This window comes from Rhopalosiphum padi, chromosome 4 (genome assembly GCF_020882245.1).
Source record: "Rhopalosiphum padi isolate XX-2018 chromosome 4, ASM2088224v1, whole genome shotgun sequence".
Lineage (NCBI taxonomy): Eukaryota > Metazoa > Arthropoda > Insecta > Hemiptera > Aphididae > Rhopalosiphum > Rhopalosiphum padi.
The window spans coordinates 27,498,384-27,513,896 of record NC_083600.1 but is presented as its reverse complement, the minus strand read 5'-3'; the positions used below and the strand labels follow the sequence as shown (position 1 = coordinate 27,513,896).

The following is a 15,513-nucleotide window of genomic DNA, read 5'->3' as shown; positions in this document are numbered from 1 at the left end:
TTTGTATTGTACGAATTATATAGGTATAATAAATAGGTATAGTTACGTCTACTAAAATATATAATATTATACTACATAAAACATTCACACAGCAACTACGGTTGAAGAATAAATAGAAATAATACTGCTGGAATGGCGGGGAAAATGATTTTGATTTAGTCGTTGTTGCGATTTCTATACAAACGCATTTTTAACACACTTACACGTTGGCCATACCTGAAGCAGCGTAGGGCCTTCGTCTAAGGTCTCTACCGCTGCTTTCGTTGGCATCGCTGCCGCGACGGTGTTGATGATACCTAGCGTTATTAGCGGTCGTCCCTTGAAGCTGCAACCCTAACAATGAGTTTAGGACGTCGTCCATAGTCGTCGAACCGGGACTGGGCCGATCTGTAATTATTCGTGCCGAAAAGTGAATTCTCAACAATCGCAAAAGAAATAAAAAAATTTTTCTCAATATAATAATAATAATAATAATAATAATAATCAAAATTAATTTTAATGAACGACATGATAAAGCTCAATATTTTACAGCAGGTTGAAAACAATATAATAAATAATGCATATGGCGCAGTGAAATAATAAAATCGCGTTGAGAAAACACATGCACGAAATGGCACTATATAGAATATAAAATGGAATGGCAAAATGCACAATCAACAGTTTGGTTGTGTTGTACCTCACAATTTAGGAAATATTATTAAATAACTTCATGAAACATTAAAAAAATGTAATTTAGCTGTGAAAGCAATTTATTTTTAAACATTTAAAATTGTAAACAAAATACACTATTTATTATTGTCTTATTGTTATTAATTTTTTTTGAGGGGGAGGGACAAGCGCGACTTACATTATATATAATATAATATATTATATTTAAATAAAAAAAGTACATATAATAAAATAATTTGCATTATTATACTTATATTATACTTAAACAATATTGTTTGATATACCTATACGGCTATTATATTGTAATTACAAAACTTAGTAACACATTTTGTGTATTTAGTGAACAAAATATTTATTAGGAAGAATAAATAAAACTATTAGTCTATAATAATATAGTTTTACTGGCGAGGTAAAAGAACAATATTATAAAAATCAATTTAGTATAATTTTATAATATATTAGAAATTACTATTAATTAAAGATATGAGGGAAGAATAAATTATTTAAAAACAAACTAATATTTTATTGAGTTATATCCGAACTAAAGTAATATTTAAATGTAAAAAAATTATAAATTATAATAATATAATGTGTAAGGTTGAAGTAGGATTGCTTAAACATTAAATTATTAATATTGTTCGTAATATAGTATGTAAAAAATTTAAAAATGTAAAATTCAATTAATAAAAAATAAAATAGGTTTATGGTATACTGACCATATTTTAAATATTTTTGGGTAAAAGCTTAACTTTGAAGTTTGAGTAACAAATATTTAGTTCACCGGTAAAAAAATGATTACATCAATCATCATCATGTTTGAAATTTGGAAATTTTTATAACTAGTCACTAAAATTAGCTTATTATTAAATCATTATATATGTACATAATAATGTGATAAAAAAACATTTAACTAGTAACATTAAAAAGCAACATATATATATTTATTATATAGAATATAATTTATAAATAATTATAAATTTTGTAAATCAAATACAATTAAAAGTACATGATAAATACATATTTGTATACAACAATGTTTTTAAATTTCAACTGAAATGATGATAGTTTGCAGCACCGAGGGAAGTATGTGAGATACATAAAAAGGTCATCTTTGTAATAGTATCTAATTTCAAATTTTCTTTATTATTAAATAATAAATTATGAATAAACATAATGAATAAATGTAATAAGTATGAATTATGATTAATGAAAGTAAATGTGTTGTTAAGTTTCTAAAAAATAAAACAATATTATAATACGTTTAAAAGCCTATTCAAATTCATGAATTTTTTAAATAAATTAGCGTATTATATTGAAACTAATAACGCAAATAGTACTGCGCACAAACTTAGGTAAATTTAATTTAGAAAATTTGAAAATAGATTGAGATAGTGGCTTCCATAAATGGTTTGATAAAATATTAAAATTTATCTAGCACCATATATTCATATTATATTAATTACAGTTATTGATGTAAAAATAAAAAATATATTTGCAATTTCTTAATATTTTTAGCTCCACAAAATACACAATACACTTCAAAATCAACATAAAAATTAACTTTAAATAATAATTAATAAGACTTGTCAATATTTGACAATATTTGTATACAATGTATAGGTTTATTAAAAATGTATACTTCACTTGATTTTTTTTTCATTTATAATGTCTCAGTTCATTATAAATCAATTGGTTTTATAATCAAGTAACAATTAAATTCTTATTTAAAGAAATATTTACACAAAAATGTATTGAAATGTCCCAGATAGTTTTCTTTTTAATTAGATATTACCTTTTTTTTTCATTATAACATCATCAATTGAAATCAATTAATTAATACTAAAAAGAATTAAACATACAAAAAATAATCATTAATTTTGTCATGCTCTACGTTTTCATTCAGCTTATTTATAAATAATAATAAAAAAAAATAATCTACAATGTTTAAATTTTGCTCGAGTGCAACATACATAAAAAAAAATAAAACATTTTTAACAACTAACTCGCTTATACTAAAACGAAAACAAATTACAAAATAAATAAATAAAATCTAAAGGTAGTCCAACAAAAGCTGTTCAAGTGCTATATCATATGATATTGTTTCGATAAGCATTTTATCGGCTTCTACACAGCAGGCAGTGTCCAATTTTTTGTACGTGGCTGCAAGCCTTGTCTACGTATATTCACACTCACCATTGACCCAACTGCCATTATTTTGAATTTGTCTGACAGGTGTAGCTTTTCGATGTGATGGTGGTGTGGTTAATTCTGATGGTGGTGTGTCTCTCGTTAAACTGGGTCGCTTGTTTCCCACAAATGAACTTTCCAACCAACATAAGCGACCTGTGCTACCTTTAAATGATGGGCATCTAAAACAAAATCAATTCGAAATAGATTCAATTCATTATATTTTTACATTGTTATATAACTAATTTTTACCTAGATGGGGTATCCTGATCAGTATTCAGCCTTTCTTTACTTCCATCTGGCGTTGACGACGATACATAGTTGGCTATAGCTGATGTTACTTCTTTAATTGATGACTGTACTTCAGATAAGCTTGTTTGACATGTCTTTATAACAGAAAAATTGAACAATAATCCAATATAGAATAAATAACTAAATACATCAATTAATTACTATTTAAAATTGAAATATTTGATTTTTATGTTTTTAACTAATTAAAATATTGAAGTAACTAATAAAAGTAGATTTTAAGTAATGAAAATTTATTAGTATTAAAATCATAAGCTGTAGATAGTACTTCATTAACTATTTAGTAATCTATTGAACTATGGTATTTTTAAACATTAGTTCTGTTTGGAGATGATATGAGTTATGGACGTTAAAATGTAAAGGTTGTAAACTATTGAATCATCTGTTTATTATTTAATAAAAAAAAATTAATATTTACAAGGTTTATGCAACAGACCTAAAATTACTAAAATGATAAAAATCTTAATGGTTAGTTATAAAAATTACCGGTTCGTGTTGTTGTTGAGCAAGTAATCCAGCAGCAAGTCGTTCGGCTGGGGTTCTGGGTTTGGACAATTTTTCCTGAGATCTCCAACCCAAATATGGTTGACGATAGTTAAATGACGATCGTGTGGAACTACAAGGAGATGTACTATTTGAATTTGATCCATTCAAACGGCTAGTACTCCAACGTGAGAAATTCTTAGTTGCAGCATGTGTTTGGGGGCTAAGCAGTGTATTATCTGAAATAACAATAATTTTTAATTTTAAACAAAAAAAGAATATTGCAATGTTTTATTTTAAATACTGCTTACTGTAATTAGAATACATTTTTGGTGACTGTGATTGGTTTGATGATAGACTAGACATACTGGTCGTATAACCAGCATCACTATGTCTTTTCAAAATAAATCCTTGAGCCGGTACATTGCATGTTTTGTACCATTCAGGAAGATTGAGTCTTTGCAAAGAACGCTGTATGCGTAACTCATGTTCAGAAAGTATCCGTTCTCCACTGTTAACATTTACTTTACGAAGTTCATTTTCTGGAGCCTAAAAATAAAAAATAAAAATATATAGTTTATTAGTTGGAAATTAGTAGGAATTAAAAAATTTGCAAATGACATCACTAATAAGGCACTGACACTATAACGGTATTCTGGATTTTCATAACGATTCTTTTTCATGCGAAACACAGACATTGGTAATCGTTTAAGGTCCCAAATTATACGACTCTCAATGTAAGCGTGCATTGATTTCGTGAACAAGTATTCATCTTCGTCCAACCATTTTCCAATTCTATCCATGTTAAATTTTATAGAAACTTACGAAATTAAATTTAAAGAACGACGCAGAATACAAAAAAATACTACTAGAAAAAATTAATGTAATTTAAAAAATATTTTATAAATTTAATACCGTTCGATCTGAACAGTGTGCAACGTCTAAAATTGCAATGACCGTTATTCCCTATTTTACTGTTTGAATGTTTGATTGTTAGTGTTATCGGGGCCTATATCAATTACCTAATTACCTTCCTCACCAAAGGTCGGTGTATACAATAGTATATACTATTTTTAGATAATAAAGGTACCTATATACATTGTACATTAAATATTGTAGTTAACTTAATGGTTTAATCATGAACTAAGATAGGAACCTTTAATGAAAAGTTTTTATTGATAAATGATAAGTATTATACTGATATAATATACTTAATTATAGGCAGTTAGTATAAAATAATATTTGTATCAAAAGTCCAAGATAGTATTATTAATCTACAACTATACGAACATTTGGTTACATCGCTATACGTGTGTCAGGAGGGTTTAACATCTATTATTTCAAAGAAATATAATATAAAGGGATTAACTGAGTATTAAAAACAAAAAGTTGAGACCTATAACTCCTTATTAAAAAATTAATCCAAAACTGTCTCCAAGTAATTTTATATAGCCTCACTCCTCCCAAACTAAATCAAGATATTCAGATACAAATTAGTTATTAAATAATATAATACAATTATATTTTACAATTTTCGATAATTGTACAAAGTATCAAAATGCCTATTATAGTGTTTATAGTACTATAAATCATGTATGTATATGTATGTACTATGTATAACACTAAAATATACTAATGTATGTATATACTATATGCACAAACGTAATACAACGAAAATAAAAATAAAAATATGAAAGCTAAATAAATAAGATATTTTAAAATAAATTAGCCGATAGAATATATTTTATACAATTTATAATTGACAAGAAAAAATACTAACACTGAAACGACTTGTTTTAAATGTATGCTACATCTGTTTATGTAGTCTCCGTCTTAAAAGTCGTTTGTATAGCAAGTTGTAGGTATCTTCACAGCAATCCATTTTACTGTTTATTTATTTATTTTTTAATTCAAGCTAATTGACATATTATACAATTGTATAGGTAATAATATTACGGAATATCAGAATTTTCTATTTAATAGATTTTTATATCAATTTATCCTAACCTTGCATTTATTTTAATTTTTTTTTAGCTAATACCGTACTTTTATTATTAGTATTTACTATTTAGTTTATAATATAATAATTAAAGGTATCATAATATGAATATGACATTTAAGTTCCAATATGATGTCAATAATGAATGTATATAATATATATACATGTAAGTATTCTTACTATTTATTACTTATGTGACACATTTATTGGTTGAATAATAAATTATTCTTGACTTTTTGTAAGCGTTCAAACAAATGTATAAACATGATAAAGTAGTTTCTCCATAATACTATTTCCTAATTACTAAAATGGTCACAACTCTTATACTATTTTTATCACGGACGTATTTCGGATTCATGTTTCATCCGTTGAACATAAACACCATGAGATTATTTAAAAAAATATATATATATGTTTTGGAATGTGTTTTACTGGGAGTAGCCGTTTTACACTGCATATAATTAAAATGTATATTTAAATATAAATGTCTGAAGAATGTAGGCATATTAAAGAACTTGGGATTTTTTTTTACACAATTATATTATTATATATTATATTTACTTATATATTAATAGAAACATTGAAATACATTTAATGATTTATTCATCTTAAACTCAATTTTGAATTTGTTTGATAAAATTTATCACACTACCATGTTTTAAGGTCAACAGAGGCAAGTGAAATAGGGACTATGACATTACGTAGGTATACCGATCGATTCCATTTCTTATAATTTTATAAGGCCCGCACAATATAGTCTCTGCATGTATGACCACATAATACATATTATTTGACAGTATGACCTATCGTTTAGCATAATGATGTCATATGATGGATGATAGTGTATATATAACTAGATATTAAAAATGTATTGGAAGCAGAAGAAATGATGATAAGTGCTTTATTATTGAACTAACTAGTTGTTAATGCTGAAAATATATTTTTATTATTTACCATTTCTATTTTTATAATATATATCTAAATGAAAATTTGTACCTACAATGTATAACTTTAGTGTAAAGTATAAAATTAATGAATTTAATGTTTCTAGTATTAAGATAATATTAATATAGATACATATCAAAAATAAAATAACATAAAAATCATAAAATGAAAATAGTGGAATCTGATTAAAAACTTTTTCCTTTATAATCGTTATCAGATAGGTGAACAATACACATGAATGTCAAATAGGTTGAATCAATTTCGATCGTGTAACAATTAATCGTCTACTTTATTAATTGTTATATGATCGAAATTGATTCAGCATTTCAGCCTATTTGAATAAGTAGGTCACCTTATACATATATTATGGTAAGTAGTATTTCAGAAAACATTTAAACGTAACACGCAAAAATGAAATAAAAATTGAAACACAAATAACCTATTAATAAAACCAAAAATAAATTAAAGTACCATTACATTAGAAATCCAATTAAGCAATAACAATTAAATAAAGGTGGGCAAGTAGGTAACCGTTCTGTGGTACAATAGGTGTCAAGTGTACATAGTCATTGATTGGGTCTCTGTAATAGTGTAATGGATGTATTAAATTTCAATTCAATGATATACTTCCCTATCCTAGTATAAGAAAAACGATTCTAAGCGGAGAGGGTCTACCTTATTGGTAACCACGGTTACCGAACAATTATTTTGGTAGCAATATTAACATTTTTTAATAAAAGTGTATTTTTCTTTCTTTTTCCTGATTATTTAAAAAAATAATATTTACTTTTGATTTACCAAAGTCCAAACTACATTATAGTTATCAGAAATCTCCATCAAAGTTGATGAGATTAGAAAATTTTTTTTTACTAGAAAAAGTGTTTTTAGACATAGCAATAAAAACATACATCATAGTAAAATCAATACATTCCACTGTAACATATATAAAGATTAACGACATCTTTTAGGAATAATTTATAATATTAAATATTTAAAAAAATCTTTATTATCAGAATTAGCCATCAATTAATATATTAGCTGTTTATATAATATATAATGCAATATAAAAGTTAACTACTATGAGTAGAAAAAATACTGTGCATAAAATAATAAATATAATATAATAATGACTATTTGCAACCTACGAAAATGTTTTAACGAACACAACAAATTTAGCATATATGTATAAAATACCTCGAGATTTTTTATTTTACAGCGATACAGATAGCACGGCTGTTTAATTTGATAAAAGTCCATATGAGTAAGAAGATATTACTTGAAATGTGGGTAGTACATATTTTTTCTGTGCAGCAAAGACCATGTATAGGCTTTAGCAGACTGCAGTTCTAAAGAGACTTTAAAACAATACACGGAAGGGCTTGACGTTTGACAGTAATCAAACCGACTCCGCCTACTCGGCTTTTGTCTTTAAATATTATAGCGTGAGCCATATTTTTCATGACTCTACAGCGTTATTCGGATACAAAATATCATGGAAAAATGTGAAAGTAAATTATTAATTATATACCTAATAATTAACTTGTTTTATTTAGTTACTGCGTTATAATAATTTTTTAATAATTACTTATGCCTTATAATAGCATGCATTGAACCTATCAAGATGTAGATCATATTATCACAAATAGTTTATATCCTTGTATTAATAAATTAAGAATCGTGTAAAAAAATTAGATATATCTTTTAAAATAACGCTTAAAAAATTCTACTTTTTAAATAAATAAGTAATAACAGATAATATTGGAGACAAAATAAAACAAAATTACAAATTTTAAAATCTTCATTAAATAATGCAATATTATGGAGAGTTTAGACTCAATTAATTTATAATTCGAGTATAAATATTATCAATACACAAATACTTCGGCATTTATATAATTATTCGTATGTACGTGAAAATAGAATACTCTATCATTTAAACAGAGGGATAAATAAGAATCGCACTTGAAAAATAATTGCTAAGTAAAATGTACAAATTAGTTAACAATTTATAATAGTTTAATATGTAATATAATATACAAAATACCAATACTATTTAAGTATAATATAATTCGATCTAGTTAAAAAACAACAATAACAAATAACAATAATACAATAATCATACAGATCAATGATTTATATATGGTATTTATATATGGTTAGAAATTAGAACAAATTGTATGCAATCACTCTGTACATAGTTAGTTATCTCTAAGTTACGAACTAGTGGTACCGCCTACCTGTCACGATGAGCCCTAGTTTGAGCTGACACACACGACATTGTCAAACAGTGTGCGTGAATAGAGGAGAAGGGAAGGGAATTACAAGGTGAACTTTTATTTCAAAACCGTTTTTAACATAGCTATAGCGAAGTAAATTATATCAGTAATTTATGGAAAGTTGTGGTAAGGGATGCAGTTTGATTATTTATAGATGATTCAACAAACTTAACTGTATATATTAGGTGATGTGTCTTTTTATATGTGAACAATATGGGTTATAATGTTATATCATTTACATAATATGTCATATATAATTAATATATTATACATAATATCATGTTGTTTGTTGACATTAAATTACTCAAGGTATGGGAGAAATTTTTAAGACAGCTTACTTTTTTTAAATTAATTTTTTGAATCAAAAAATTACATTTAGATGTGTTACAAAAAATATACAACTAAGTTTCAAAAATACGGTCAGTAAAAAAAAAACAATATACAATGTGTAGTTAATATTGTGTAGGTATACAATATAAATATATATATAGTGTATTACTAAGTAATAAATTATTTTAAAGTTTAAGATTTTTAGGAATTTAACAAAATATTTATCAAAAGTGGAAATGTTGACTAATAGACAAGTAGGTACGTATTTATTAACTTATATATTATAAAGTAATAAGTTTCTTTAAAGTTATAGTTTTTATTATAATAACTATGCAAATTTTGAATACTTAAAAAAAACTAACCATGTCTCAAGTAATTGTTTGGCAGCATTTACTATTTTTAATGAATTAAGACAATATTTATAAAACAATGTTAGTCAAAATTGATTTTAGATATATTATAATAATGAAAATTAATGGACTTAGTTTAATTTCAAATTCAATTTTTTTTAAATATTTATTTATTATTTGTTACTTGTCAAATTCGTTTAAGCCTTTAGTTTATAAAATTAAATATACAAGTAGTCACGTCATTAATAATCTTAATTTGTATGAAATAGACTGTAGACAATACTATCCTAGTTCTAACCAGTCATATTATACTCATATATGGTGTGTACTGGATTTGGCAACAAGTCCTATACAAACCATTTTTCCTGGACATTAAAAATAAACAGTTAGGATACTCAACGGAGTCAGTAAAACCAAGACTAAAAAAACAAAAATGAACTGTATTAAAATAATGTACACAATGCATGTTGGCATGTTGACAATATAAGAAGGGGAATATGCAGTAGGTGGACTTTATGAATTATTGATTGGCCTACATGTGCATAGATATCCTATGTGCGGTTTTATAGGCATTGTGCTTAAGTAAAACATTGAAAACCATCAATGGATCCACAACATTAAAGTTAAATAAAAGTAAACATTTACTTGAAATCTTAAGTCTGAACATATACGTAGATAAAGTCCTATAGATTATTTTTACTTTATTCTGTCAAAAATGTAAACCAGCCCCTTAAAAACGACGTAAAAATTTCGCTTTATTTTCAAGTGTTTAACTTTAAAAATAATTTTAACCTTATATGTCACGGTTTTTCAATTTTTTTAATTTTATTCTACAAAAAATAAAACAAATCTTTTTCAGCTATTTTTAATATTTAATATTTTAATAGTTACTATTTTTATAACAATAATTAATATGGTACAAATTCAAAAGCATATATGCATATATCACATACATGCAAATAATATGCATTTTACCGTAATTTTATTATGGCGACAGTCAACAAAAATGCACGCATACAGTTTGGTATTTGTGAGTAGGACAGTTGTAGGTAGTGGGCGTTTAAGAAGTGGAGGCGGTACTGTAAGTATAAATTATAATCAACTGACTATGTGGAATAGGTGTATTTCTCATTTTATTTTTAAAGGAAAAATTATCAATAGATCTATTTTTCAACCAAATATCAAATAATAATAATGAAATGTTTCAATATTTTTATAATACGATCATTAAATTAAAATAAATATAAATCTACGAGTTTTTAATATTTTAAAATATATTCTGTTTAATTAATTAATAGATAAATGAAAAAATTCCAATAAATATTATATTTATGCAATGTATTATTTAATTATTATATGTTTAGTATAAATTGCATAGCACTGATTACAACTTTCACAATAACCTACAAATACTTTTATTGTTTACAACTATAATCACTCAGTGATATAGCGTTAGAAAATTTAAAGTAACCTAATGTCGTTTTTAATTTAATTAGTACATAAAAAAGTAAATCACATTACGCATTTTTGTACACAAGATTATACATAATATAACTGTCTTAATATTATGAAAATTAAAAACCATATACAGATGTTTATTTTTCCACTGTTATAGTATACACACATTTTAATTGCAATGCGCCAATACAAATAAATTTACAAAAAGTTACATATGCCAGAACTAATACGCATAATTAATTTATATGAAAGAAATGTATTATGAGAATATAATGCTATAGCTTTGGATTCAACATTAGATAAATAAATTATATTACATAGAAAAAAATATAATTAACACGTATATTATTTCTAACCTTAATATTGAATTAAAACCCCGATACATTTTTTAGTAGTTTTAATAAAAAGATTTGTATTTTAACATTTTAATTTGCCATTAGTGTAAATATCTATTATTGTATAGTATAATATAAAATATAAAGTATAATTAATAATTATATACTATTAAATATTATTTTGTAGTACAACATATTTAGTTATACATATAGGTATAAAAATGAAAATACAATACTGTCAATATTAACAACCATCGAAAAATGCCTAAAAATTAAATTAAAAGAAAAACTGTAAAATTAGTTATAAATCGTATTATGAAGATTTTTCAAGCTACACAATTGTGAAATTAAAATACGCATTATTATTTAAAATGTAATTAGTATGTATCCGATGTCGCTACCACTAATAAACGATATAGGTATATTATTAATGCAAAATTCAAAGAACAATTGATCTGAGTTAAATAAAGCCGTAAATAATTGTCTAAGTTACAAGTAATGACTACTGACCATTGACCAAGGTGCTCATCTATAATTTAGTATTCGCAGCCAGGAATCTACTGTTCTTTGTGCTAAATTAATTAATAATTATTATCACGCTTTTGTGATTCATCGAAAACCGTTAAAGTATTTTTCCCCGTGTTTATTACTCTTTTTAATAAACATAATATTATCATATTGTAAAATCATTGAATGGGAAGGACTTCGAACACGCGTTTTAGTGAAATTATTGACACACGCATGGGAGGCTATTATGTAGAAAAGGGTTCGACGATAGACGATACACAACAATAATGTAAATCACTAGACATATTATCGAAATTGTTTTATGTGAAAAATTTAACATAAATAAACTAATAAAATACAGTTGATTTTAAAAATGAATAATATTTATTTAATAGAAAATATATTTCATATAACTATGAGCTCGTCAAAATATTAATAACCCCTATGTTTATACATACTAAATTAATTTCTTATTTACTATCTCTTAAAGGGGAATGTACTAAAAAAAATATATATATATCAGAGTACCGAGAAGCCATCAGAGAATTTTTCCTATTTGTGCTACAAGTACCAAATATATGTATAATAGCGAGTAATTATCATTAATATATTTCCATCAGTGAATTTTTTATGGCAACTTTAAAATCTTTAAAAATCTATAAGATTAAAGAATGACTGTTGACCGTTTGTAGTGTTTGTACTGAGCCACGATGCTGCGCTGAGTGTATTGATTGCATTCTGACAAACGGCCCCTCTCCCCACGTGTACTGAATGACCCACAAAATTCGCTACCACCCAAATTATTCCCCCTGACCTATATATAAATAATTTTTGTTTAAACCATCTTTTTTTTTCGATTAACATAAGATTAATGTCAATAATAAACTTATCATTAATTCAACTGTATACATATACATCGTATGCTCGGTTTCGTATACTTAGGGGTGTGTATATTGCGAATACCTACACAGTTACATTAACGATTTACACGTAATTTATAAAATGACTATAATTTCTTACCTGAACGGCAGCTTGATTTTCCTTATCCAACAGAAATTCCATGGATTTAGCCCTGTAATCGGTTGTGTTTGAGGACGACCCGTCGGCGGACGATCTGTTCGAGTCATTGGGGGCCAGTGACAATTTTGCCGACGAAGCGCCCAAGTCGAGCAGACTACGGGCCTTTTTGTTGGGGCTGCAACCACCACCGCCCATCATGAGCGATGACGACGATGTCCTGGTCACGTTAGAATCCAAGTCGGTTTCGAGTAGACCGGCCCGGTGATCCGGACGGGACATGGCAACGGCGGCGGGCGACCGCGATTGCAGAGACGCACGACTGCCAGCCGTTGGCAGTGCCGGCGGTGGCGGCAGTCGGCTACCGCGATTTTCGTCATACACGAGGCGCCGGCGCGTAACATACCCATCTGCTGATGGGGGTTGCGGGGGTAACGGCGGTTTTTTACCCCTATCGGAGGTGGCGGCAGCGGTCGCACTAGACGGTCGTCCCGCGACGGGCGGCGGGGGTGGCGGTGTATCGGGCCTGCAATTATTATTACTCGACTGTGCAGACACCGCCGCCGTCGCGTTGCATTCCTCCGCTTTTTGTTTCTTCTTGTCCTTATTTCGCCGGCCGCTCAGCCTGCGCAAAGAGAACCGCTGGAAAAATCCACCGAGCTTGTCGCCGATCGTTTTCGATTTAGCGGACATGACGACCACAGCGGGCGCGTCAACTTCGGTCGGTCGCGGTTGAACACTGCGACCGTGGCTGTTGGAACCGGTGGCCGCGGTGTTATTAGTGGGCGCGGCGACTATCCTATGCGACATTGGTGGGGAGCCGCCCGTGATGAAGTCCAGCCGTTCGCGCAGCTGTTGTTTTTCCGCCACACTCGGACGCCTGGTTTCCGACGGTAAACCGGTCAACAGTTTCATTACCATAGTGTCAATGTTTTCGTCGACTTCGTCACTGACCCGGTCATAGTCGTCGTCGTCTTCCGTTTCCGGTGGTTCGTCCGACCCGTTGTCGTCTTCGCCCGCACCGCCGCCACCACCGACGTCGGTGCAGCTACTGCTACTGAAGCTCTCGCGCCAATTCACTTCCGACACAACCGGACAAAAGTGCACGCCCTTGTTGGGCGTCGGCACGGTGGCCAGATTCACGAAACTGGTAGTTATCAGTAGATTGCTACCACGCGAAGAAGCCGCGCTCAGAGCCGACTCGCTCTCGTAATGTATGCGCTTCAGCGAGTGAGATCTGTCCAATGACACGGTGGAGTCTAGCAGCTTTTTGGAGCGCAAATAGTCACCGTCAGTGTGCGCCAGCAAACCGTCGGCGCACAGGTTGGGTGTGCTTGACATTGGCATACGTGACGCCATCGCGGTACCGTCGCGGTGGTGATGATGGTGGTGGTGATTCCGGCGGTTTTCGTCGTCGTCGGTCGTAGGAGATTCCGTAGTCACTGACGGCCGATCGCCCAGTTCGGGATAGCTGTGCCAGGCTGCGCTAAATTTAGATTTCATCTCATCGTCGGCGTCGTCGTCGTCGTCGTCGTTTGTCCCCTTCCCCTTGGCGGCGACTGAGCACTGTGCGGCCGTGGCAGAAACGGCGGCGGCGGCGATCGTCACGATACTCTTCGTCGACATCTCAAAATAGTTTTCGTCCTCAGCAATGGGTTTGTACGTTTGTTGTGCGGCAGGACCGCGGGGCACCTGATCCCCGAAACCACTATCTTCGCTCAAGTTCTCGGACGATCGTTGCTGCTTACATCCTACGCCCTGTATGACGTCTTCCTGTTTTTTACCATCCGTTTCGTCTTCGTCGTCATCGTCGTCCATTTTTCCGCAATACGCTGGGTCGATGAGACAATCGACTGTTTTGTACATGCCGGTGGCAGGTTGCGACACGGCGCACGTCGCTCCGACAGCCGCCACCGCCGAATCGTATTGCCCGTCGTCCCTACCGCACATACGCAACTCATCAAGACTCTGCGACACGTCATTGACGCCGTCCCTGCAGTTGTTGTTGCATCGTTTTCGGCTGGCGGTCGAATGTACGCTCTCCATGCTCTTACTTAGCGACTTTATGCTAGATCCGTCGCCAGCGTAACTCGAAAACGGCGTGCTGCACAACACGGCTTCGTCGTCATCCATGGCGGCGGCCGTGGAGGTGCCGCAGTCATCGTCTAACGTCGGTTGATTTTTCCAGTTTTGCCGGCGTGGCACGCCTGCCGGACGTTGGGCAGTGTTTAGGGACTCGGCGCTGTTGGTCATGAACGGCGTCGCAGTGGCGGTCGTCCGGAACACGGTTTGTTCGCATTGTTTCTCTAGGCTCTCGAACTGCAATAGGCTACCACCCCCGCAACCGTTGGTCAGTGGCCCCCCGCTGGCACCATTCGTCCACAAATGGTGATCCTGCAGGTTGTCCCTGTAGAACAACACAGTATTGTTGTCGTCGTCGTCGTCATGCACACCAGGATCGTTGTTATCATAAAGCATCCTGACAGGCATTTGTTTATTATTATTGCTCGAGTTGAACAAGTTAAACGGATCGCCACGATTTATCACAGACCAGTTTTCTTCCTTTATGAAATCTGTAAAAGGTCAGTGAAGCTTTAGAAATAAAAAAATCACATACCCTACGCTGAAGGAAATGAAATTAGTTTGCG

At 30.7% G+C, this 15,513-nt stretch overlaps 1 protein-coding gene across 3 annotated transcripts in view; it reads right to left on the bottom strand.

The window, feature by feature from the left end:
* Positions 1-15,513, bottom strand: part of LOC132929351 (uncharacterized) — a 40,569-nt gene that overhangs the window by 6,519 nt on the left and 18,537 nt on the right. For 2 of the 3 annotated variants that reach the window (XM_060994659.1, XM_060994658.1), the window contains exons 4-8: positions 12,869-15,438; positions 3,960-4,197; positions 3,652-3,887; positions 3,109-3,242; positions 2,863-3,038 (exon numbers count right to left, since the gene is read on the bottom strand). In XM_060994659.1, the coding sequence (XP_060850642.1) occupies positions 2,863-3,038; positions 3,109-3,242; positions 3,652-3,887; positions 3,960-4,197; positions 12,869-15,438 (3,354 nt within the window). Of the gene's footprint in view, positions 1-203; positions 388-2,862; positions 3,039-3,108; positions 3,243-3,651; positions 3,888-3,959; positions 4,198-12,868; positions 15,439-15,513 lie in introns of all 3 variants that reach the window. The other variant, XM_060994660.1, reaches the window with a different exon arrangement.